The sequence below is a fragment of the Equus przewalskii genome, chromosome 2, assembly GCF_037783145.1.
Source record: "Equus przewalskii isolate Varuska chromosome 2, EquPr2, whole genome shotgun sequence".
NCBI classification, from domain to species: Eukaryota; Metazoa; Chordata; class Mammalia; order Perissodactyla; family Equidae; genus Equus; species Equus przewalskii.
The window spans coordinates 23,799,272-23,823,864 of NC_091832.1; the positions used below are offsets into that span (position 1 = coordinate 23,799,272).

General features: G+C 48.9%; 1 protein-coding gene and 1 long non-coding RNA gene across 9 annotated transcripts in view; one reads left to right on the plus strand and one right to left on the minus strand.

Annotated features, from left to right (window-relative positions):
* The window catches only part of AZIN2 (antizyme inhibitor 2), a 35,245-nt gene extending 10,923 nt beyond the window's left edge, over positions 1–24,322 (minus strand). Inside the window, exons 1-10 of one of the 8 annotated variants that reach the window (XM_070595431.1) lie at positions 24,130–24,274; positions 23,917–24,037; positions 23,072–23,281; positions 21,311–21,484; positions 14,808–14,980; positions 13,700–13,834; positions 12,754–12,919; positions 11,320–11,482; positions 10,189–10,301; positions 6,925–7,811 (exon numbers count right to left, since the gene is read on the minus strand). In XM_070595431.1, coding sequence (XP_070451532.1) covers positions 7,698–7,811; positions 10,189–10,301; positions 11,320–11,482; positions 12,754–12,919; positions 13,700–13,834; positions 14,808–14,980; positions 21,311–21,484; positions 23,072–23,176 — 1,143 coding nt within the window. In that variant the 5' untranslated portion in view covers positions 23,177–23,281; positions 23,917–24,037; positions 24,130–24,274 and the 3' untranslated portion in view covers positions 6,925–7,697. Of the gene's footprint in view, positions 1–6,924; positions 7,812–9,432; positions 9,562–10,188; positions 10,302–11,319; positions 11,483–12,753; positions 12,920–13,699; positions 13,835–14,807; positions 14,981–21,310; positions 21,485–23,071; positions 23,282–23,916 lie in introns of those variants that run through there. The other 7 variants (XM_070595440.1, XM_070595442.1, XM_070595423.1 and 4 more) reach the window with 7 other exon arrangements.
* On the plus strand, positions 869–7,730 carry LOC139079624 (uncharacterized). Its single transcript, XR_011533383.1, has 2 exons — positions 869–1,013; positions 5,415–7,730. It is a non-coding gene; the product is annotated as an uncharacterized lncRNA (long non-coding RNA).
* Positions 24,323–24,593: the final 271 nt, after the last annotated feature.

Consider the following 24,593-nt stretch of genomic DNA (forward strand, 5'->3'; position numbering starts at 1 on the left):
CACCCTCCCTTGCCAGGGGTAATAACTGCTCTTACCCCTTTGAGTAATTTAACTTCTTTAAAGTTAGCACTTCTTTATATTAAGATTTCCCTATTGAAATTACTAGTGTAGTTTCTGTATCCTGATACTCTCTCTTTCTGAAACTACAATTAGACATTACACTCTCTCAGTCTATCAGTCACTTCCTTTGTCTTTCTCATTTTCTATCTCTGTTTCTTTATGCTACATTTGCATAGTTTCTTCAGCTCTATCTTCCTGTTCTCTAATTGTCTCTTCAGCTGTCTCTAAAATCCTGCTTACCCTGTGGATTTCAATTTTCATAATTTTCACTTCTAGAAGTTCTGTATAGTCCTTTTTAAAATCTTCAAAATATTTGCATATTGTTTGGTCATATTTTCTATTTCTTTAAACACTGTAAATATTTTTTATTTTTAGCATCTGATAATTCCAATACAGGAAGTAATTGCAGGTCTGATTCTGCTGTCTGTTGCTTCTGCTGGTTTCCCCTCATGGTGACTTGTTTCTTTGTGTTTTGTGATTTTTTTGACTGTGAGCTCAGGTACCTTGGAACTTTATCTGTGAGAATTATTAAAAGGCTAGGTTGAGGATTCCTCCTCCAGAGAGAATTTGTGTTTGCTTCTGCAAGATAAAATAAATTCTAGGCTTGAGGTTTTTCAGACCACACAGTTAATGTGAATTTGGGCAACAAACCCAAGAAAGTCCTGACTTACGGTTGTAAATTCTCATTTTTTTGCGCTTTTCCAACCACTAACAAGATCAAGACAGACAACTTTTCTTGCTATCTTCCTCTGTGGGACAGGGTTTTTTCCTAGTTTACTCTTAAACTAATGATGATGTACTTTGGGAGGGTTCCCAGCTTTAGATGAGGGATCCTATCAGATTCTCCATCTTGACTAGTACCTAGGTACACACAGAAGATCACTGCTACATCACTGAAGATCAGTGCTACAAGGATTCAGCATACACCCCCAGAGAGAAAGCCAGCTTGAGAGGTAGGTTTTCTCTCTGAATTAGTCAATTCATTTAACACATATTTGAACAACCACTGTTGTGTGTGCTTGGGACACACTAGTGTCCTCATGGGGTTTACAGTCTAGCAGGAGGGAGGCAAACAACAAAATAAAGAAGTAAATTACGTATTATGTTAGAAGGTAATGAGTGCTACCAAATAAAAGAAAGAATAGAGCAGGAGGAGTGACAGGTTGTGGTATTAAATAAAGTGCAAGGTGTCAGGGTAGCCCCCACTGAGGAGGTGACCTTTGAGCAAGACCTAAAGGAGGTGAAGGGGTGAAGCAGTGTGGCACTTGGAAGAAAAGTGACCCAGGCAGAGGGAAAGCCGGTGCAAAGGTGCTAAGGCAGGAACGTGCCTGGTGAGCTGAAGGAACCGCAAGGAGGCTGGTGTGAGTGGAGCGGGGCAAACAAGAGGGAGAGTGGTGACGGATGCGGTCAGAGAGGAGGCAGGGACTGGTCACAAAGGGCCTTGGAAGCCACCCTCAGGACTTTGGCTTTAATTTGGAGTGAGGCAGGAGCCAGAGCAGGGTTTTAGGTGAGGAGAGACATGATTCGACTTACATTTTCAAAGAATCCCTCTGGCTGGTGGGTTGACTGGCATGTACTCTAAGTGAAATGGAGATTCCTGCTTTCACTTAATTTTTGACCGCTGAAGATCCCCTGCTTTCTTGTAAGTCAGGATACAGTTTTCTTTGTTGTCAGTGGGGAGGCTGTTCAGAGTATCTAGACTACCACATTGCTGGAAATAGAAGGTCCCCTGCCAGCTTTATAAACACAGCACAAAGCTGTTGTCAAAACAGGGTGGAATAGGCTGAGCAAAGGAAAAAATAATCAAAAGGACAGGATAAAGACTAGAGAGAGTTGCAAAAAAAATAAAACTAATGTACAGTATGGCAAAGCAGAAATAAAACAAAAAAGAATCAGATATCATTAAGAATTTTTAAGATAAGAACTAACCAGACCCACACTTGACAAGTGCTATTGCAATACATTCCAGACAGAGTCACTTTTTTTCTTTTTTTTCTTTTTTTTGCTGAGGAAGATTCGCCCTGAGCTAACATCTGTGCCAGACTTCCTCTTTTTTGTATGTGGGTCACCACCACAGCATGGCCACCAATGAGTGTTGTAGGTCTGCACCCAGGAACTACACCTGGGCTGCTGAAGCAGAGTGTGCCAAACTCAACCACTCGGCCATGGGGCTGGCCCCCTGGAGTCACACTTTTTTAGCCATAAATAACTAGAAAAAAATATAATGGCAAAGGAGAAAGCCCAATCTTGGTAACAGATGGAACGTATCTCCATATGGACTGGGGTGACTGAAGCTTGTACGTTGAATTTTGCTTCCCAAGATTCTTGCAAAACCCTCATGGTCCTTTCCCTCTCTGGGCCCCTCCCCACACCCAACTATGCCTTGCACTTGTGAAGTGCTAATACACATTTATGGAATTGCATCTTTACACCGTAAATATATGTCATTTTAGACCATTCAGTGAACATTTAAAATGTTTGTACATAAGAAGTCCACCTAACATATCAATATTTAAAGAAAATCATATGCCACGATATATATTTTTTAAGTTAAAAACAATGTACATTATGACACTGCAGAAAAAAAAAGAATCAAAGCAAATTTTAATAATAGTAAAAAACCAAAACAAAACAACAAAAAAACCAATAGTGATCTCTGAATGGTGGGATTAGTGGATTATTTTATTTTATTGTTTGTGCTAAATTTTCTCCAATAAACATTTTATTTCTATAATAGGAAAAAACACATAAAATAAAGCTAATCTATAACCTCAGAGCACAAAAGACAGAAAGGGACAAATTTCCTTGCTATTGATCACAGCACACTTAGTTAAGAGACGTGATAGTATGTTGAAACTTCTATGAAAGAATAACAAAGAATCATAAGACTAAAATAATAAACCAACAGATTGAGAAATATTTATATCAAATATTATATGAAATACACATACATAGGCAAACTCATCTTCATTTGTAAGAAAAAACTTCAAGACCTCCCAAATTAGGTGAGCAGAGAATATAAAAAGACATTGCCATCAAAAGGAGTAAAACAGGGGCCGCCCCGTGGCCGAGTGGTTAAGTCCACGCACTCCGCTGCAGTGGCCCAGGGTTCGGATCCTGGGTGCGGACATGGCACCGCTCATTAGGTCATGTTGAGGCGATGTCCCACATGCCACAACTAGAAGGACCCACAATTAAAATACACAACTATGTACTGGGGGGATTTGGGGAGAAAAAAGCAGGGGGGAAAAAAAGAAGATTGGCAACGGTTGTTAGCTCAGGTGCCAATCTTTTAAAAAAAAAAAAAAAGAAGTAAAACAATAAACAAAAAAAATGCTTTACCCTTGTCAAAGAAACAAAACTGAAAGAAACACTGAGGTGTACCATTTCAGATAAATTAGCCCATAAGAAAAAGGTCACAGCATGCAATGCTGGTGAGCTTATTGTGAAGTGAACACAGTTGTGCATATTGGTCCAAGCTTTGAGGAGAACAATCTGGCAGTATGTATCAAGAGGCCTAAAAATGCTGTTTTTTTTACTGTTAATCGTACTCCAGGGACTCCTCAGAAAAGAGTTTTGAAAAGGGAATACACTTTAAGCATGTACATTGAGCCAGCCATGCAGAGAGACTAACGGAACATTCTAGGCAGAGGGAATACTCATGAAAACTTGAATAAGAATAACCAAAAACCAGCAATGTCCAAATGCCTAATGATGGAGCCATTTTATAGAGAGGCAATAATTCTATAGGAAAGCAGTTAAGAGCTTACTCTCTGGCAACACACAGATAATCAAAAATGAATAAGACATGAACCCTACCCCCAAGGGGCTCATAGTCCACAGCTAAAAAATTCCACCTTTTATTAACTGTGTGACTTGGAGCAAGTTGCTTCACCTCCCTGTGCCTCGGGTTTCTCATCTGTAAAATGGGACTGATAATAGTATCCGTTTTATAGTATTCGCATGAAGACAGAGAGTAATGCCATGTAAAGTGCTCACTACAGCACCTGCCACAATAAGGTGACTTCAGCCGCCACCAATCCACACATGAGGCTTGCAACCACGTAACACTGTATGTGTACAGCAAAAGAAGGGGTGACGTTACAGACAAATGAACAGAGTTATGTTAGGAGAGAGGATTGCAGAGGGTTTTTTTCTTTTTTCCTTTAGATTTTAGGTTTCTTACATAATTTTTAAAAATTAATTCAATCTGACATATTCCAAGTACCTACTGTGTGCCAACTCCTGTACTGGGGAAATAGATGTGAACAGTTTCTGCCCTCAAGGGGCTCAGAGTATAGTGGGCAATCCACTCGTTCATAATTCATTCAACAAATATTTCTCGAGCACCTACTATGTACCAGACACTGTGCCCGGTGCTGGGAACTCAAAGGGAACCCACTGGACAAGGTGGCTACTCTCATAGAGTCTGTGCTGGTGGGGAAGGCAGGCTATAAGCAAGTAAACAAAAACAAACAAGATTCTGACACATTATGGAGAAAATAACTTCGGCAGCCTGGCGTTCGTGGGTTCTGATCTCGAGTGCAGACCTACACACAGCTCATCAAGCCATGCTGTGGTGGCATCCCACATACAAAATAGAGGAAGATGGGCACAGATGTTAACTCAGCAACAATCTTCCTCAAGAAAAAGAGGGAAGATTGGCAACAAATGTTAGCTCAGGGACAATCTTCCTCACCAAAAACAAGAAAATAAAGAAATAGGGTAAACAGATGATATTATCTGATGGAGAGAGGCGAGCCCACTGTAGAGAGGGCAGTCAGGAAAGGTCTTCCTGGAGAGGTGACGTCTGAGCTGAGACGCAACAGAAGAGAATAAGAAAGTCATCTCAGGAGCGAGTGGAAGAGCATCCTGGGCAGAGCGAATACAAAAGCCCCTGGGTCTGCAAGAGCTTAGGTGTTTCAGGAACAGAAAGGAGGCCAGAGTAGCTGCAGACAGTGAGCAAGGGGTTTAGTGGGGAGAGATGCGACTGAAGAGATGGGCGGGAGCCTTACCAGCCATGGTGAGGACTCTGGATTCTATTCTGAGAGTAATGGGAAGCCACGGAAGGCTTTAAGCAGAAGAGGGACATGATCTTTGGGTTTTTAAAAAATCACTTTGCAGTGTAGAGAGTAAACAGTCAGCGGCCAGGAGTAGGAGCCAGAAGACCAGTTAGTGATTCCTGCAGTAGCCCAGGAAGGAGGTGAGGGTACCTTGCATGGGGCCAGAGAAGAAATGAGATGGATTCCAAACATATTTTGGAATTAGACTTAAGAATTGCAGGTGGACTGCATGTGGGAAGAGAGGGGAAGCAAGAATCGAGAATAATGCCAAAGTTTTTTTATCTTGAACAGTTGGCTAGCTGGCAGTGCTTTTTCCTGACAGAAGACTGGAGGAAGGAAGAAGTTTTGGGCTGGGAACCGAGAGTTCAGTTCTGAGCAAGTTAAATTTGAGATGCCCGTGAGACACCCAGCAGAAATGTCAAGCGGGTAGTTGGATACATGAGTCTGGAGCTCAGGGATACGGTCCAGGATAGAGATATAAATTTGGGAATTAGGAGAGTACAGAAGATATTTAAAGCCTGAGTCTGGAAGAGCTCACCTAGGAAATGCATGTAGACAGAGAAGAGGATCAAGGACTGAGGCCCGAGCCAGTCAACATTTAGAGGGTGAGCAGTGGACAAAGTGCCAGAGAGACAAGGTGGGAATGGCAGAGGAGGCGGCAAAGCCCGCAGTGATGTTAGGGAAGCCAGGAGCACGAAGTTGGAGGAAGATCAGCTGCTGAAGACAGGAGAGCCACCATTGGGCTGGCAACATGGAAGTGACTTCCAAGAGCATCTTCAGTGGAGCCGCGGGATGGATATCAGCCTGGAGAGGACTGAAGGGTGTCTGGGAGCTGAGGGAGCAGGGGCACTGAGTGCAGGCCAACTGGTGAAGAAGTTCAGACATGAAGGGCAGCCGCTGAAGGGAAGGTTACACAGTCTCTGAGAGAAGAGGAAACATGTTTGTCCAATACATATGCAAAGGGATAGCCAGCTTCATTAGCGATCAGGCAAATGCAGGCTAAGGTACGAGACACCATTTTACATCCATTCCATTGGGGACATTTTTTAAGTCTGACAATACCAAGTGTTGGGGAAAATGTCGATCCACCCAGTCTCTTATACACTGCTGGTGGGATTGTCATCAGTGCAACCATTTTGGGAAACAGTCTGGCACTATCTCATGAAGCTGAACATTCACAGACCCTATGCCCAGCCATTCCACTTCTCGCTCATGTGTCACAGAGACATGAACAAGAACATTCACAGCGGCAGTAGTCACAGTAGCAAAAACCTAGAAACAGTCCAAATGCCTTGAAAGGAGAGTGGACGAATAAACTGCAGCCTATTCACCAACAGTGTTACAGAAGTCAAAGGAAGGAGCCTTAGAGACACGCAGCAGGGCTGATGAATCTTAGATTGTGATACTAAGTTTTTTAAAAAGTCCAAAAAGTTTACATACATCTAAACACCCTTTTTGTAAAGTAAAAAACAAGTAAAATAAATTATAAATACATTTTAGGAATAGATTTGGATGTGATAAAAACTATATGAAAGAAGACATACAAATGGTCAACAGGCACATGAAAAGATGCTTCTTAACATCGCTAATCATAAGAGAAACGCAAATCAAAACCACACTGAGATAATCACTTCACACCTGTTAGGATGGCTATTATCAGAAAAACAAGCAACAATATGTGTTGGCAAGGTTGTGGAAGATTGGACCCTCTTACTCTGTTGGTGAGAGTGCAAAATGGTGCAGCTGCTATGGAAAATAGCATGGAGGTTCCTCGAAAAATTAAAAATAGAACTACCATATGATCCAGCAATCCCACTTCTGGGTATTTATTCAAAAGAGTTGAAAACAGGATCTCTGAGAGATATTAGTGCTCCCGTGTTCATTGCAGCACTGTTCACAATTGCCAAGATAGGGAAACAAATGTCCATCAATGGATGAATGGATAAAGGAGATATGGTATAAACATACAATGGAATATTATTCATCCTTATAAAAGAAGGAAATCCTACAATATGCAACAAGATGGATGAAGATTGAGGACATTATGCTAGTGAAATAAGCCAGTCACAGAAGGAGAAACACTGCACGATGCCACTTATATGAAGTATCTAAAATAGTCAAACTGATGGAAGCGAAGAATAGAATTATGGTTGCCAGGGGCTGAGGGGAGGGGGAAACAAGAAGTTGTTAATCAGTGTATAAAATTTCAGTTATGCGGGCCGGCCCGGTGGCGCAGCGGTTAAGTGTGCACCTTCCGCTTTGGCAGCCTGGGGTTCGCAGTTTCGGATTCTGGGTGCGGACATGGCACCGCTTGGCAAGCCATGCTGTGGTAGGTGTCCCACGTATAAAGTAGAGGAAGATGGGCACGGATGTTAGCTCAGGGCCAGTCTTCTTCAGCAAAAAGAGGAGGATTGGCAGATGTTAGCTCAGGGCTAATCTGCCTCAAAAAAAAAATTCAGTTATGCGACATGAGTAAGTTCTAGAGATCTGCCGTACAGCGCTGTGCCTGTAGACAAGAGTACCGTATGACACTGAAAAATCTGTCACGAGGGTAGATCTCATGTTGTGTTCTTGCTACAATAAAAAAACTATATGAAAAAATGATAACACATGAGTGAAAATAGTGGTTACTTTGCCTGGGTAGAGACAGAGGGATGAGGCGGCACAATGATAAAGATGCTTGTTACACTGAAAAGAAAGCAAAGACATGACCTCCCATGAAGCACTTTTATCCAAAAACTGATTGGGAATCAGGTTTTTCTTTAATGTGAAAGCATTACATCTAACTACCTAGTTTCAAGAAATACAGGGCCCGGGGATACACATTCAATAACACCAAAGGGAAACCCAGGGAATTCACCGGCAGGGAAACCAGAATGTGGGAAACTGCAGGACCAACGACTCAGTTTCCTCAACAACAAAAAAAGAGGTTGGGGAAACTGAAAGGTTGAGACAAATCAACCAAATGCAACAGTGGACTTTCTTTGGCTCCTGACTTCAGCAAACCAACTATGAAAACCATTTATGAGGCAGTTGCAGGTATCTGAACACTGCCTGGATGATACTATGGGGGTACTATGGAAGTGTTCATTTTTTAATTTGATAATGGTGTTGTGATTCTTTAAAGTAATTTTCTTTCAGAAATACATGCTAAAATATTCTTGAAAAAAATTCCAATAACACTTGTTCTGTACGTTTCTCATGACACTGTTGTAGCATCTGTAATCATCACACACACACGCCCATACACACACACACACACACACATACACGGGTGTCTACCCAGCAGGTGTGTATTTCGAAGGCACAGACAATTCTTTCCCACCTACTCCGTCTGCAAGCCTCAGCAGAGCGCTTGGCATACTGAGTGTACTCAAATATTTATTGAATTTTGTTTAAAAAAAGAAACAAATAAAAAAGGGCCAAGCATGCTCCAGTGATGAGGAATACACCTTGAACCAAAGATTACGTTTAATATCACTTTCCATACCTGAGCTCCAAAAACAAAGTCCCTGGGAGTTAGAGGAGGGGTGCAAAGCTGCCATAAGTCCTAGAGAGGGGACCTTCCCTGGGAGTGCGTCAGAGGGACCCAGCGCAACTGTAGCTGACTTACGATGTGTGCTGTCATCTACACGATGTCTGTCCCCACTGCCAGACTGTGGGCCCTACCCTGGATCTAGTCACGTGGCAGGACTTGGTAAATGGTTGACAGCCTGAAGGAAGAAACCTGGGCATCGTCTAGAGGAGGAACAGCACAGACCACGAAGAGGGTCAGTGACATCCTGCTGCCTGTGTCAGGAGCACCAACTGGAGACTAATCCAAACAGAGACCCTGGGGGGAGGGGACGTGATAATGGGCTGGGACCACAGTCCTGCTCATCTGAGGAGCTGATGAAGGGAACGAGGAGTGGGTCAGGGATAGCTTACAACAAGAAGAGGGGACTGGAAAGGAGAGGGGGACTGGAGGGGACAGTAACTGGGAGCAGCTGCTGCCTGCCGTGTCAGCTGGGACTTGGCTGACCGAGGTTGGCCTGGTCCTTTCTCGGTGCAGCAGGATGTGGGGTACCACAAGAATGCAGGCAGTGCTCGCACATCACAGTAGAAAAGTGAATTCCTGAGCACATCAGGGAGGCTTACTCAGACAAGGGACCTATCTACTTTTAACAATGCAGACACTGTGGAATGAGGACTCATCAAGCTGTGGGCACGTAGGCGCCTGGAGGAGGGAGGGGGGAGGGAGGGAGGGGCTCCCTCTGCCCACAGTTGATAAGGGGCAGGAAAGCTACCAAGAGGAGCCGACATCTGATTGGGCCTTGAAAAGTTAGATGGAAGGGAAAGGGAGAAAAGAACAAAAATGCCTACTGAGCACTCGTGCTGGTGTAGGTGCTGGTCAGACACTTAGGTTTCCTTCCAGAAGAGGGACCGTACTCACAAAGGCCTGGAGACATGAAAATACAACAGTGTGTCTGATTTTCTTTTCCCTCTTAAGGATGCACATTCAAGCTGCTGGCCCATTCAAGAATCCTGGGCTGGATTCTACAGGCTGGGAGAAACGCTTTGTCTATTCCTGTTGCCTTGTGAATATGGAAAAATCCATTAAAGATGAGCTGTTCCTTTTACTTCTAGGAATTTACCCCAGAACGGTGATCAGAGATGGATGTCAAGATGTACTCCCTGCACCCAAAAACAGGAAACCCAATGGCCAACCACTAGTTAGATTGGTTAAAATACTACGTAGTCATCAAAAAGCATGTTGTCAAAGATTAGTTAATGGCATGGAAAGAGCTACTCCTCATATTAAGTGGAAAAAAGCAGGTTACAAATCAATATGATCCAAACTTTATGGGAAAAAAAGTACAATATATTTTTTAAAAGACTGAAAAGAAATCTCATGTGCAAAGAGTCTGTGTGGTGGGTTTATGGGTGATCACCTTCTTCATCCTTGTTGTCTATTTTCTACAATTAATATGTTTAACTTTAAAAATTAGATAAACACACACACACAAATGTTAATTCAACAGACACACACACCCATTGAAAACAGGCGCCCGTGGGGTTGGCTCACCTTCTGCAGGATGGGGGTCGGGCAGGTGTTGTCAAACAGGACCGAGTTGAAGATTCCGTACACGCCCTCGTGGAGGTGGTACACGATGGTCTTGGGGGCGGAACTGTTTTCCTCTGCAGGGAGGAGAGGAGTCAGGGGCAGCACAAGCAGCAATGTGAGCGGGGTGGGAGTGGGGAGCTGGCACGATGGTGGGCTCGGCAAGGATGCTGGGTTACGGAAGTGAAAGATGCCCCTTCCTCCACTGTGGGGTGGGTCCTGCCTCCTCCTGTGACCTGAGGTTCACTACCGCATTGTGCACACTCACCTTGCAGCTGAGCGTCTCTGCCCGGGACATGCTCCCTGCCTGCATCTGAGCCCCTGATGCCCCAGCAAAGGCAGAAGAGCAGCCCACCCAAAGCCCACCACCCCTCAGTATGGATTCTCTGGGGATGAGCACACAGAGCTCAGGATCTCCTGCCTGGGGGTCCCAGAACAGAAGGCAAAGCCCTAAGATCAGAGTCCCTGACACCTCTCACTCAAGGGGTTGCTGGGAGGACTGATCTTTCTGGAAGGGCAGGGAAGAGCGCTGATGTTGACAGTGTGGGCCGAGAAGGCACAAGTCAGCCCAGCCTGAACTTGAATCCAGCACTGCCCCTTATCAGCTGTGTGACCTTGGGCTAGTGACTCAAACCTCTCCATGCCTATGTTCTGTCATATGTAAAGTGGGCTTAGACAAATATAGGTTGTCATTAATTACTTTCATTATGTTATGAGAAGCAGTTGGGCGAGGAAGAGCCTGTCCTTTCAAGAGGAGACAAACATGGGGGCAGGGGCAGGCTTTACCTCTTCCTAGCGATTAGGGGATTCCCTTGTATTCTCCTTGGCTCTCAATTTCCTCATCTGTACAATGGGGTTAATAAAATATTCTCCCTATGGTTGTTTTTATCTCAATCTTCATAAAATATGAACATGCATAGGAAAAAAAGATGCTAAATAAGTGTCTTGGGGGTGAGGGGACTTGATTGCAAGTTTCCCTAAAGCAAGGACCTATTCTCCAGATTACCCCACCCCCTAAAACCAGACCCTGCTCAGCCAGCTAGTGTCCCTAGCCTCAGAAAAAAAACAGGGCTCTGCTGCCCACCTGGCACCTACCCTCCCTGCTAGGCTGGTCCAGAAGAACCTCCTTCTTGGCGATGATGCTGATGACCAAGGTGAAGGCCGAGGTCACGTAGTAGCGCCCCAGCTTGGCAAGGATGTCCACGCCACAGTCCTCCGGGAAGTACAGGTCCAAGGCTGAGTTGATCACAGAAGTGATCTGATGGTGGGGGGATGGGAGCACAATTACACATTTGGAACGTGGGGTTTACGCTGAAGACGTTGTACAGCTCCAAGTCTATTTCCTGAAAGCTTCTTTGATTTCAGGAAGAAGGGCTTGGCAGCTGCTCAGGCCCCAGCTGGTAACTGCGGACAGTTGGCCAAGAAGGTAGGCGGGAGACAGAACTGGGTCAAGACCCTCGTGCTTGCGTAAATCACTCTCCTCGACGCCCCCACCATAGGAAGAGGCACTCTTAACATAACACTCAGTACTCAGATTCCAGAAGCCCTGATGTGTATCTTTCTTTCATAAATAACCAATCTGTTAAAGGACACATTTTCTACAGAAAATACAGAAAAGGACAAAGAAGATCAAAATCACCCCTAATTCTATCATCCAGATTAACCTAATCATTGTTAACTTTTTGGAGGAGTGCCTTTAATTCTTTTTTGATACAAGCACTATTTCTTATTATTTACATGATAGAGTTCTATCTGTTTTTATAACCTCTTTTACTCAATAGACTGTGAATGACCTCTCCATGTGAGTAAACGTTTTCATCATAAGAAGGTACCATAATTTAACCAATCTCTGAGTGTTAGATGGACCAGGGAAGTCCACTGGGCTTCCTGGAGGCTGGACATAATGCAGGGAAGTCCAGCATTATGAACAATGCTGCACTGCTCATCTTTGAAGCTAACTCTTTGTGTCCATTGTGGATTATTTTCTTAGGGTCAGTTCCTAGATGTGAACACTAGTCCAAGACGAGCCTCCTACTAAGAAGAAACGGCCCCTAGTGGTTGGAGTGGGGATTACAATGACACATTTTTCTTGCTTTCATCTCCCAGACGGGAAGGAGACAGACGGACTGGGAGTGAATAGAAGGCTGGCTTCTCCTCCCCCTGCCCGCCCATTGATCTCTCATCAGCCCACCTGAGAGTGAATAGGGCATACCAAGACCTTCCAAGAGCCTTCGGACTTTTACATATATGGCCTGGTTAAGCCTCACGTGTGTGGGCTGGAGTCAGGCAGAGCTGGGTGTGCAGCTGGCTCTGCCGTGGACTCAGGAAGTGACACAACCTCTAGGAGCCTCAGTTTGCTCAGCTGTAACATAGGTTAATAATAAGATAATCCAGGTAGAGCACCACGCACAGCATGCAGCACATGGGACCCGCTCACAGCGGCCGCCTGTGGTCATTAGAACCCTCCCTGCCCCCATCCCCCGCCCCACCCCCACAGAGCCCAATGCGACACTTCCCGCCCAAAGTTACCTCTTCGAATCTCACTTTGGTCCCCTCCACTCCAGGGAAGCCGCCCCCAAGGTCCAGGATGTGCATCCTGTGGCCCAGCTCGGCGCCTATTTCAAACACAAGCCGGGCGTCTGCGATGGACTGAGCATAGGCCTGAGGGTCAGGACAGTCACTGCCAATGTGAAAACTGGGAACGGAGGAAGAGCCCCGGCTTACTTGCAGGGCCCCGGGTGCCAGCGCGTCAGCCCCAGCCAGGAGCAACATTGGACACAGTGCCCATTTTACAGATGTAGTGACTGGAGGCCTAAAAGGTCAAATGGGTTGCCAAGGGCCATGTGGCAAGTGAGGAGTGGACAGGAGACTAGATCCAAGGTCCCTTGGCACTTGTGGCGCTCCCATCCCTCCACGTTGCCCCTGGGGCTGAGCCTCCTGGGATGAGGGCCAGGGCCCTGGAGTGAGCCAGATTTGGATGGACCTCTCGGTCAGCAGTGGGACCTGCCTATGCTTTAGTTTGCCTATCTCTAAACTGGGGATAAGATCCTACAAGGCTGCGGGATAATGTACATGAAGCATTTAGCAGAGTGCCCGGCATATCCGAAGTACAGAATGAGTGACAGCTATATTGTTGCAACATTGCTATGGCGATTCTTCCATATTCCTGTAAGAAAAGCGGCACAGCAGAGGGGCGGCTGCACAACCTTTGGCCTCAGGCTGGTAAAACTCCTGCAAAGCCAGGTCCCTCCTAGAACTTCCTGGGACAAACCCTTCTGAGGATTAGGGAGTTGGGACCACTGGACACTCCAAACCTTCTTTCCAAAGAGAGAAAACTCGCAAATGGCAGAATTCCAGTCCCAGGGCAGGCCCTCCTCGGAGGCCCTGGGGGAGGTCTCATACAGAATCGGTTAATTCCTGGGAAGGAGGCAGTGGGCCTGGCGTCAGGGGGATGGTGGGGCTTCCAGGCGCTCACCTCACACCCACCACCTCCACGTGGCTCTTCTTGGCGTTTTCAAGCAGGTGTCTGCAGGATTTCAGAGACGCTCCAAACTTGAAGCTCAGACGGCTCAGGGAGTGGGAGTCATCGGTGGCGATGCACAGAACCATCCTGGGGAGACACGCAGCGCACCTCTGCCAGGTGGGCCCCGCGTCCCCCCCAGCTGCATCTTGTCTGAGCAAAGGGGGGTGAACCCATGTGGCTCAGAGCTGCCCAACCCCACAGGCTCTCTGACCTCTTCCTCTCCCTGCACAGCCAGTCAACCTCCAAGCCATTCCCTAAGCATCCCTGGGCCCATCTCTGCGGCCCCTGCCCTGGTCCCGACCTCCCCAGTTCTCCCCTGGGCAGCGCCACTTCCTCCGAATCAGCCTCTACACCCGCCAGGCTATTCCGACTTTTCTTGGATAAGGGCAACCATTTTTTAAACACAGCCTTATTGAGAACTCCAACAGCATGTAAAACAGACAAATCGGAAGCTGCTTTGGGTGAACCAGAGTAGCCCACCACCCAGCCTCCTCTTCACCCCAAGGCCCCTCCCTGATATCCCCAGGGTGTCAAGTGACCACGTGGGAGCCACAGCCTGAGCAGAACGTGCAGCCCTGACCCCTTCCAAAGGCCATTTGCATCAGGTCCCTGCCCCCTGACCAGCATCATTCACAGTCTCCCTCAGCCCCCTCACATGGTATGTTTCTGCTCACCCCTCAAGTGCCCCGCGCTGTCTCCAACCTCCACGCATTTGCTTATGCAGTTGATTCTGATGCACTGTTTATGCCCTCCCCAGATTCTGGTCACTATTCAAGGCCCACTTCAAATGCCACCTCCTCTTGAAGCCTTCCTGACCACCCTCTTCGCTCTCTCGGCCGTGACTTTGACCTCCGTAATACCATGGGTGTTGCTCTGCCTGGGCCGTAATCGGTTATTTCTGCCTTTGTTCTAGTCAGACCCTGTTATCTGAGTCCAGTCCAGGAGTGCCCAGCCCAACCTCCTGTGACCACGGCCGGGTCCAGAGCAGGGTCTGCCCCAACTCACCCCCTCCACCCTCACACTCATCCCAGCCTCCCCACACGAGTGGCTCTCAGCTTACCTGGCACTGGGGTGGCTCTTTACCACCTTTGCCAGCTCTATCTCGTTGTCAAAGCTCAGCAGCCGGACCCCGTGCTTGGCAGCATACTTGATGTGTGCAATTTGCTTACAGGGGTTGGCGTAGATGATCTTACTGGCAGGGACGCCAATACGCTGGACCAACTCCATCTCTGCCTGTGGGGTCCCAAAGGTGGTGATAAGGAGGCACCAGGGCCGGCTGGGCCCATGGAGACCAAGAAAGCACAGATGAGAGGCAAAGTCATAGCTATGCCTGTGGAGGTCCCATAAGAAGTGGGCCTCACTTTTAGACAACAGATATACAAAAATCAGGACTTGTGCTGATTCACCATTCTTTGACAGTCAGGGCTGGCGCGTACAGCTGTGCAGGTGGTATACTGCACAATCCTGATTTGGGGGAAAGGGGTATCTCATTCACAGAGAACACATGGTAGATTTCTATATTTATTACAACTTCCTGGCAGTAAAGCATCTCATTCTAACACAATCAGTATATTTATTTAAACAATTGAGCGTCTTAAGGAAGAGGTACATTTTCTAATTCACACGAAGGCACTATATGGACTCACGGTGGCCCTGACAACAGGCTTCTAACACGTTTTCCTGGAGGATAGACATGTTTAGAGAATATGACTCGATGTATTAGAAAGTTCACCAGACCAAGAGTCTTTTTGACACAGGCCATGCAACATCGAAGGCCTGCTGTGTGCATGGCCCTGCGCTGGGGAACTCCAGCAAGCCCCTCTCCCCGGGGGCCTCCTCTTCCCACCTTTACAGAGTACGGCTCCACCCCATTGCTGCACTAATGGTGCAGTGAGGATGAGGATGGTGAGAGCAACCACGGTCACCGAGCACCTACCATAAGCGGGTACCGAGTGAGAGGCTTTATATCATGTGCTGGCAGACTTCCTGTATAAAGGGCCAGAGAGTAAACAGTGTAGGCTTCGGAGGCCATACAGTTTGTCACAACTCCTCAACTGCCAGTGTAGCACCAAAGCAGCCACAGACAACGCATAGGTGAGCGACCGTGGCCGTGAGCCAGTAAAACTTGACAGTCAGCAGTGGCTGCATTGGGCCCGCCATGCACGGTCTGCCGACCCTTGCTTTAGGCTCACTACTTTATTACTCCGCACGATAACCCTGTCAGAAGGGTATGAGCTTCGTTCCAGAGAAGGAAACTGATGCTCAGAGAAGCCACGTAGCAAGGAGGTGGCAGAGCCCACATTCAAACTCAGGTCCCACTCGCCTTGGTGGAGGACAGGAAGTCGAGAGGGAGCCAGTGTGAAACACGGTAGGAGATACGGGGCCATTTCATCCTCCTGAGTTTGTAATAAGACTCTCCTTTTAATTTTGCAGCTTTTCAGCACTGGGTATTTCTGTGCATTATCTCACGGGATGCCTACAACTATCCTGTGAAATATTTACTGGCCACATTTCAGAGAGGGCAAAATTGAGTTCAGAGAGGTCCACCTGCCTGTGGTGACACAGCCAGTAAGGAGCAGAGTGGTGCACGAGGTCCAACTCCAGAGCTGGAGTTGCTGCCATCACCGCTTGCTTCCAAAGCCCTGGAGTCTGAGCGGATATGAAAACATGCTTTGCCGCCTGCTCCAGCCCGAGGCGGGAAGAGGAAGCAGTGGCTGCACTCGGAGCCTGGGTTTAGCTTTGATTATCAATATTTCAATAATAGCCATTGCTATTCATTGAAGGATTACCATAGGCCAGCCATTGCAATGAATATTTCATATACATTTGCACTCAATCTTCGTAATAATCTTACGAGATAGGAAACAGGCTCAGAGAGGTTAAGCGACTTGTCCAAAGTCACACAGTTTGGAGGTGGCACGGCTGGAATTCTAACTCAGGACTGTCAGACTTTAGCACACCGGCTCTTAACCACGGTCCTAAAATGGAGAACTCAACCTCAGTGCTGACTAGACAAGTATTTTTTGAGCATCTGTTGAGTTGCCAGGCCCTCTGATAGGTGCTAATGAAAACGAGTGGTGAGGGAGGCAGACAAGGTCTCTGACCCCGTGGTGCTGTCAGGCTGGTGGCGAAGACAGGCAGGGACAAATGGACACTGAATCAAGATAGAATTACAAATGGATAAGGGCCGTGAAGACTAAGTACAGGATGCTAGAGAACGTGGGATGGGGAGCCCTGGGTGGAGCGGTGAAGGGAGGAGGCCTCGCCAGGCAGAGAGGGAAGGAAAGAACGTTTCTGGTAGAGGAGGCAGCCTGAGCAGGGGTTCTCAGGCAAGAAGGTGCTCGGCCTGAGCAAGGGATGGAGAATGCTGGAGCGGCCCGACGACGGGTGAGCGCTGTGTGGCAAGAGGAGATTGGAGGCTGGGGCTGGCCCCGTGGCCGAGTGGTTAAGTTCGCGCGCTCCGCTGCAGGTGGCCCAGTGTTTCGTTGGTTCGAATCCTGGGCACGGACATGGCACTGCTCATCGGGCCACGCTGAGGCGGCGTCCCACATGCCACAACTAGAAGGACCCACACGAAGAATATACAACTGTGTACCAGGGGGCTTTGGGGAGAAAAAAGAAAAAAATAAAATCTTAAAAAAAAAAAAAAAAAAAAAAGGAGATTGGAGGGAGGTGGGCGGAGCTAACAGGGAAACCAGGAAGCTGACGTGGATTTATAGTTCACCCTGCGAGTGATGGGAAACAGAAGGGTTTCAAGAAGGGAAATGACATGGTCCGATTTGCATTTTAAATACCAGGTCTAACAATGTGCATCATGCTGGCTGCTTCCTGAAAACGGACGGAGGAAGGGCCCAAGAGGGTTCTGGGGAGACCGGTCACAATCCCCCTGGGAGAGATAACAGGCTGAGCTAGAAGGGAGCACGAGATGCGTCCTGGGGGTAGGCTGGCAAGTGTGGTAATGGATTGCACGTGGGGATGAGGGGCGAGGATGTATGAGGGGCCTCCATCCACACCCAGCAGACGGAGGGGCCCTTCTCGAAGGAAAGGGGGAGATCATGAGAATGTTTGAACACACTGGGTTCCAGGCAGCCCGGCGTAGCAAGTCAGCAGCTGGATATACAAGTCTGGGCTGCAGATCAAAACGTGGGAGGTGGTGGCATATCGATGGCATTTAAAGCCATGGGAGGAGATGAAATTCCCTAAGAAGAGGGAGCTTTTACAAGAGAGAGAATCCAGAGGCACTCTCCCATTTAGAGAGCAGGAAGAGCCAGGATCTGCAGAGAGGTGAGGACAGACAAGGTCTCCAGAAGGGGCGGCACAGGACATAGATTAAAATGCCATTCTTGTCAAAGTGACCCTGTCCTACAACTCGTGTCTGTCTGGAGGGAGGGGTCTCGACCGTGAGAGGCCCCAGTGAGGCGGGGCAGGCCTTCACTTTCATTTTACATACTTCCGAAGTCTTTAAAACTAACAGCAGATGTTACTGTTGAATATTTGTTTAAAAGAATACGTTGCACATGGGGAGTTGCTGTTCAATGGGTATAAAGTTTCAGTTCTGCAAGAGGAGTGCGTTCCAGAGGTCTGCCGCACGCGGTGCCTACAGTTAACAACTCTGCACTGCGCACTTAGAAATGCGTTAGGAGGCTAGATCTCGCGCTCTTACCACAAAGAGAAAAAAAAACGACCAACAACAACAAAAGTCACTGCTGAAGCTGTTGAGGGGGCCAGATCAATAAGAGGACCAAGGAGTGTCCCCAATCAGTCGAAAGGCATCAATGGGCAGATCTCCAGATCTGCTGCCTTTAGAGCTATTGCTTGTGGCACAGTACTGACCACATGACTATCTTTTATACTTTGTTGCAAAATCACGAGATACTTTGTATATTTTCTATGGATCATATTTGTAAGTATTTTTTACATGCTATATACCCACCAAACTCATCTCATCATGGTGATTGTCCTACTTTTCTTTTCTTGCAAATGAATCAATGTATCATTTGAATAATTTGAAATGAATATTTAAAATATAGTGCTCACTGGATCATGGCGATCACTGAGGACGTTGGTAAGAGAAGATTCCTTGGAACAGTGAGGGTGAAGGTCGGGAAGCAGTGGCCTAAGGAGTGGGTGCTAAGAGAAAGAGACAAGTGAGTGCAGACAGGCGAGTGTAAACAACTCAATCTGGCCATGGAAAGGGAGCGGGGGATTGTGCTGAGGACAATGTGGTGTCCAGGGAAGGCTTTTGAAGATGGGAGGATGCTGAGGGAGACAGCAAGAGAGGACAGGCTGGGTCTAGGAGAGATGATATAAAGTCCTTGGGAAAGTAGGTGGGTGAACCAAAGCCCCGTGCAAGGTGTGGCGGATGCCGTTGATCCTGGAGTCTGTCTGATGCGTGTGTATGCAGCCAGACTCAGCTCACGTTGCCTGGGCCTTCCAGTCAATGTTGGCCACAGCACGGTGCTGTGAAGTGTGGCCACCAGCTATATCCAACCAGAAGAGGGCAGCCTCGGCCTTCCAAGAAAAGCTGTGCACCCCGGAGCCACCTCTCAGTAAGTGCACCAAAGGGGGCTGCATGATCCCACCTGCAGGGAGGGGGCCCTGGCCTCTCCCAGCCCTTGTGGTTAGCCAAGGGCAATCGACACTGGCCGAGTCCCAGCTCAGCCATGCCCTCTCCAGGACCTTGGAAAAGACAGCAGCCATCGAGCCAGAGACCTCATCAATCCATACTCAAGCGACCACTTCCCGGTGGCTCAACCTCTGCGCCTCCCTTACGTTATGGTAGATGCTTCCTGCCAGGCTGCCGTCAGAAGCAGGGTAATAATAATTACCTCACAGGCTGGTTGCGAGAATCAGATGAGATCATGTACAGAAAACACTTGGCAAAGCACCAAGCACAACAGAAGCACTCAGCAAACTGTAGATGCTTTTAATGTCCCCACCGACTTCTAGGGCTTTCTCAGCTCTAACACCCCACAGCTCTGCCCCCTGGAAGCCAGCCCCTGAGGCTGGAGGGCTGAGCACAGCGCCCCACCTCTGAGTTTCCAGAAGCACAGGACTCCAGTCAGTGGGGTTCACTGCTGTTCTTCAAGCCCATGCCAAAGGGGTCGGAAAAGGATCTCCTTCCTCCTCGCCCAGAGCAGAGGCCCAGCGTCCTGGCTCCGCTACCAGCGAGCGGCGTACAGTTGGCCCCCAGCTTCCTCAACTGTAAAATGTCCATCTCTCTCCCTCTGCGTGATAAGGTTAACCTGCTCAGTCTGACCGTCCCACCAGGGGGGCACACCTCTCTCCCACCTGGAATCCCACCAGCCCTGTCATCTTGCCCAGGCTAGTTTTCCTCCTTTCTCCTCCAGGAATTCTTTCTAGAATTCTCCTCCCAACACCCAGCTATATTGCTAACCAGGATTTAAAAGGGGTTCCCCTCAAACAATCATTACTAACAATTCACAAAATAACAGTAACGACAACATCACAAACCAACACCCACCAGGTACACTCCCACCTCAGGGCCTTTGCAATTGCTGTTCCCACTTCCTGGAAGGCTCTTCCCCTAGTTATCCACACACTTTGATCCCTTGCTTCCTTCAGGTCTGTAGTCAAATTTCAGTGAAGCCTTCTCTGGCCAAATCGTCCCAAAGCGCAATCCTCTCTCCCAACATTCCCCACTTCCCTTTCCATTTTAATTTTCTCCATAGCATTTACCACCTAAAATACTGTAGATTTTCATTGTTTGACTTCTTTGTTTTTTAGAAAGCAAGCTCCATGAAGGAAGGGCCTTTTTTTTGTTTTACTTGCTTTGTTCACTTCCTAAAACCCCAGCTAGAATAGTCCATGGCCCCACAGTAGGTGCTCAGTAAATGTTTGCTGAATGAATAAATATGTCCAAAGCTGTACTCTGAGGAAACTTTATAGCTTAAAGGCTTTTATCAAGTAAGAACAGAATGAACATAGATATGCTAAGCATCAACTCAAGGACAGCAGAAGTGCCTTACTCAACACTGTTTTCCCAGCCCTACCTAGCACTGCAACTAGCACATCATAGGAGCTCAGCCGATAGATAGAGAATGATAGCAAATAAGCAAAGTAAATCTAAAGAGAGCAGCAGGGAATTAAGACAACAGCATTGATCAAATTAGAAAGGCAGTAGAATTGGCAACAACAAGAAACTCTAAAAGGATGAATTTAGAAAATGGACAGTCACATGAAGATTATAAAAGAAAAGAGAAAAGAAAACCAATGATAAAAGGGTACTTTTGTTTTATTTTAATTAGAAGAATACCATGTATAGTTCTATGCCAAGAAATTTGAAACCTCCATTTCAAAATGTTTCTAGAACCATCTCCCCAGGGACACACGAGGTTCCAATTTGGAACTTCAAGGCTGGCAAATTCCAGGCTCGTTTCTCCCTCCCTCATCCTTTGAACCCCCTCCTGAGTGGGTGGCCCTTCCCAGAGGTCACTCCAGCCCCGCCCCGCCCCCGCCCCAGGGCCCACTCGCACCAGCCAGGCCATGTGTGTGTTCAGTAGGCAGTGAGGGTCAGTGCACCCGCGGGGGGCAGGGGCTCACCTTGTTGGCACAGCTGAAGCCCAGCCCCAGCTCGGCAAGGACCTTCAGCACGCCCAGGCTGCTGTTGCACTTGACAGCATAAAAAGGCCGGACTCGTGGCAGGCACTTCAGAAAGCAGAAGTGCTTCCTCACTACGGCACCCAGGTCGGCCACGAAGAAGGCAGCGACCTCGTCCTGCACAACAAGAGGGGTGAATGTGAGACCCCACCCAGCTCCTTCCTGGTGCATGTCATCCACTGTCCCCCCAAGGAGCTGCCCAAGCTCGGCTCTAGCCGTGAAGCTACCCTGCTCTAAAATTCTCGGGGGCTCCCCCAGCCTACAGGACAGAAGGCAACCCCCTCAGCCTCCTTCGAGGCTCTGTGATCCAGCTCCAGTCCCTCCATCCTCTGCACTTCAAGCCCTGGCTGCAGGCTGGATCATTTTCCCACCTCCCCACCTTTGACCCACCATGCCCTCCACACAGAATACCCTTCCCCTGCTTGCGTCTGGCAAATTCCTATTCTACCTTCAAGTTTCAGCTCGAATGCCACCTCCCCCAACCAATAAGGCAACTCTGCCTTTCCTGCTCCCACTGCATTTTGCACATGTTCCGAGGTATCAGAACAGCATATACGTCCGTCTTCTCCAGAAAAAGATAAATTCCCAGAAGGCCAAAGTCACAGCATATGGCCACTGCCTTTCACATATAGGTGCTCAAGAAAGCCTTGGAGTAGTCCCACGGCCATTGCAACCCAGGCCTGTGGACAATGGGTCATCACAGATTTGCTGAGGGCCAAATATCTATGAGGCTCTGGGTGAGACCACGTTACTTAAACCTTCCCTGAGACTCAGTTTCCCTTTTATGCAATACTTTTTTTTTTTTACTGATGCCCACTTGTCTGACATTATGCTAGGGGACAGAGATGACCAGACAGGGCTTTGGCCCTGAGGGGGCTTGGGTCTGGAAGAGAACAAACCCCTTAAGCAATTACAAGCTCATTCAATAAATGCTAGATAGGACTTTCTACAAAATGCGGTGGGGGCCATGGTGAAAGAAAATACAAAATCGGCCTGGGGCAATTAGGAAAAGGTGACACTGACGAGTAATAAGCAGTGAGTAGAGATAGGTAAGAGGGAGAGAGGCTGGGAGAAGGGTGGTCCAGGAGAGGAAAAGCCTGGGCTAAGGCATGGTAATAGAGCACATGGCATCACTGGGAAATACGCGTAGAGTAGGTCAGCTCTGCTGGAGCATAACACACACTGTGGGAAAAGCCAGAAGTGGGGCTATGAAGGCAGAGGGGTTCTGACTTGATCCTGCAGGTGGTGGAGCACTGCCAAAGAATTCTGATTTTGAGCAGGGCTGTGATAAAGTTGGAGGGGATGGGATGAGGCAGGGAGGTTAGGGGGCCTTTAGAGAGATGAGGCCTGAAGTACAAAGAGAGGTTCCAGAAGAGCGCACTGAAGGGTAACTTAAGGAGGTGGAATTCACAGAGCTTGGTGATGCCTGGATGTTGGAGGAAAGCAAGGACTCCCAGGTTTCTGACCTAGAGGGCTGGGTGGATGATGGAGGTGCTGTTCATCAAGGCAGGGAACACAAGAGGGGCAGCTTCACGGGCAAGGACCAGGAAATGGGGACAATATGAGCCTGTCTCTTGCAAATGGCAAGGACTGAATACCGAATAAGTAAAAAGAAGAAGACGTGGGCCCTGGGGGCCCTTTCAGAGGAGGCAGCTGCGCTGGCACAGGGAACAGGGGACCCACCCCCCACTCCCAGCCCCTGACCGTGGTGGCCTGTGAGGCCCCCAGAGTGAGCTCCTCCAGCAGGTCTCGAGTGCTGAAGCCCTCCTCCACCATCACGAAGTCCGTTTCACTCAGGTAGCCAGCCATGCCGAGGAGGAGGAGCCGATGGGCTGGATGGAGCCGCAGCTGCTGCTGCTGCTGCTGCTGCTGCCGCTGCCGCCGCCGCTGCCGCCTTAGAAAGTATGCAACACACTGCGGGAGGAGAGGGAGGCAGGTGCTGGGGGGCTGGCCTCCGCTGCCCAGGCCAGGATGCCCAGTCCTGTCACACCACGCCCCCAGCACAAGCCTAGGGAGCTTAGGTTCACTGAGAAGGGTGGGGACGATCAGGATTCCTGGACTGGGACAAAGCATTAATGCCTAGATTTCATTGCCTCCCTGAACCTCAGGTTCCCCATCTGTAAAATGGATGGATTCTTTTGGAGATCCTTTCTAATTCTGAAATTCGGGTTTTAGTAAAAAGGGAAAGAATGGGGGGCTGGGGGAAGCCAAGAAGCTCGGGTGGGTAAGTTTCCCCAGTCCTGACCACGCCCACTTAAGCCGCTGGTGGCCGGGCCGAGGAGTCTCAGCCCAAGAGCAGGAGCTTAGGTTCGAGTTCGCTCTCTGCTGCGTGATCTTGGATACACCCCATCCCCTCTCGGAGCCTCAGTTTCACCATTTGTAAATGGCCGGGCTGGGCCTGACGTGCTGGAATTCTAAGCGTGCATGGGGGCGCCACATGGTGGGTGGGGGCCGCGGGCTCTCGGGCGAGAACCGAAGGCTGAGGTTCTGTCCCGGTGAGCACCCCCGAGTGCAGGGCCGAGGTCCCGCCCCCCAACACACCCCCTTACCAAGCCCCGTCCTCCTTCGCGGGGGCCAGAGACAGGCGTGCTGCTAGGGGGGCTCGCCGGTGACCTCGAAACTTGTGCAACACCCCGAGGAGGAGTGGCAGTTGCGGAGCCGAGGCCCCTGCTATGAGGAGGCAAGAGGGGCCGGGGGCCGGTCAGCATTGGCGCCCGGGGCGCCCGCTCCCCGAGGCTCCCGGAGCCACTCCCCGCACTCGCCTTAAAACGCATTTACACGGCTTCGGCCCATAGGTCTCCCAAGCGAGTGAATCGGATCCTCGGCGCCTCCGCTCGCTCGCTCCCCCCGGCTCGGGCCCCGCGGCCTGCGCCCCGCCCGCCTAGCAGCCACCGACCCCCACGCCCCGCCTTCCGCCCGCCGCTCGCTTATATAAGCCCCGCCCAGGCCCCGCCCCTGGCGCCCAGGCTCCGCCTCCGCTCGGCCGCCCCCTCCGTAGCCCTGGCAACCGAGGGCCGCCATCCCATTGGTGGATTCCGACATAAAGCATTCAGCTCGGCCAGCCCGCTCCGCAAACCCGAGCCTCAGTCCCTTCGGCCGAGCCCGCTCTGCGGCCACCCCAGACTGGGAAATCGGAACTGCCTGGCCGCCACCGCAGGATCCCGAGCGTCTACGCCGTGGGACGCTCAAATCCTGAATCTCGGATCTTAGAGAGTGGGCAGGAAGC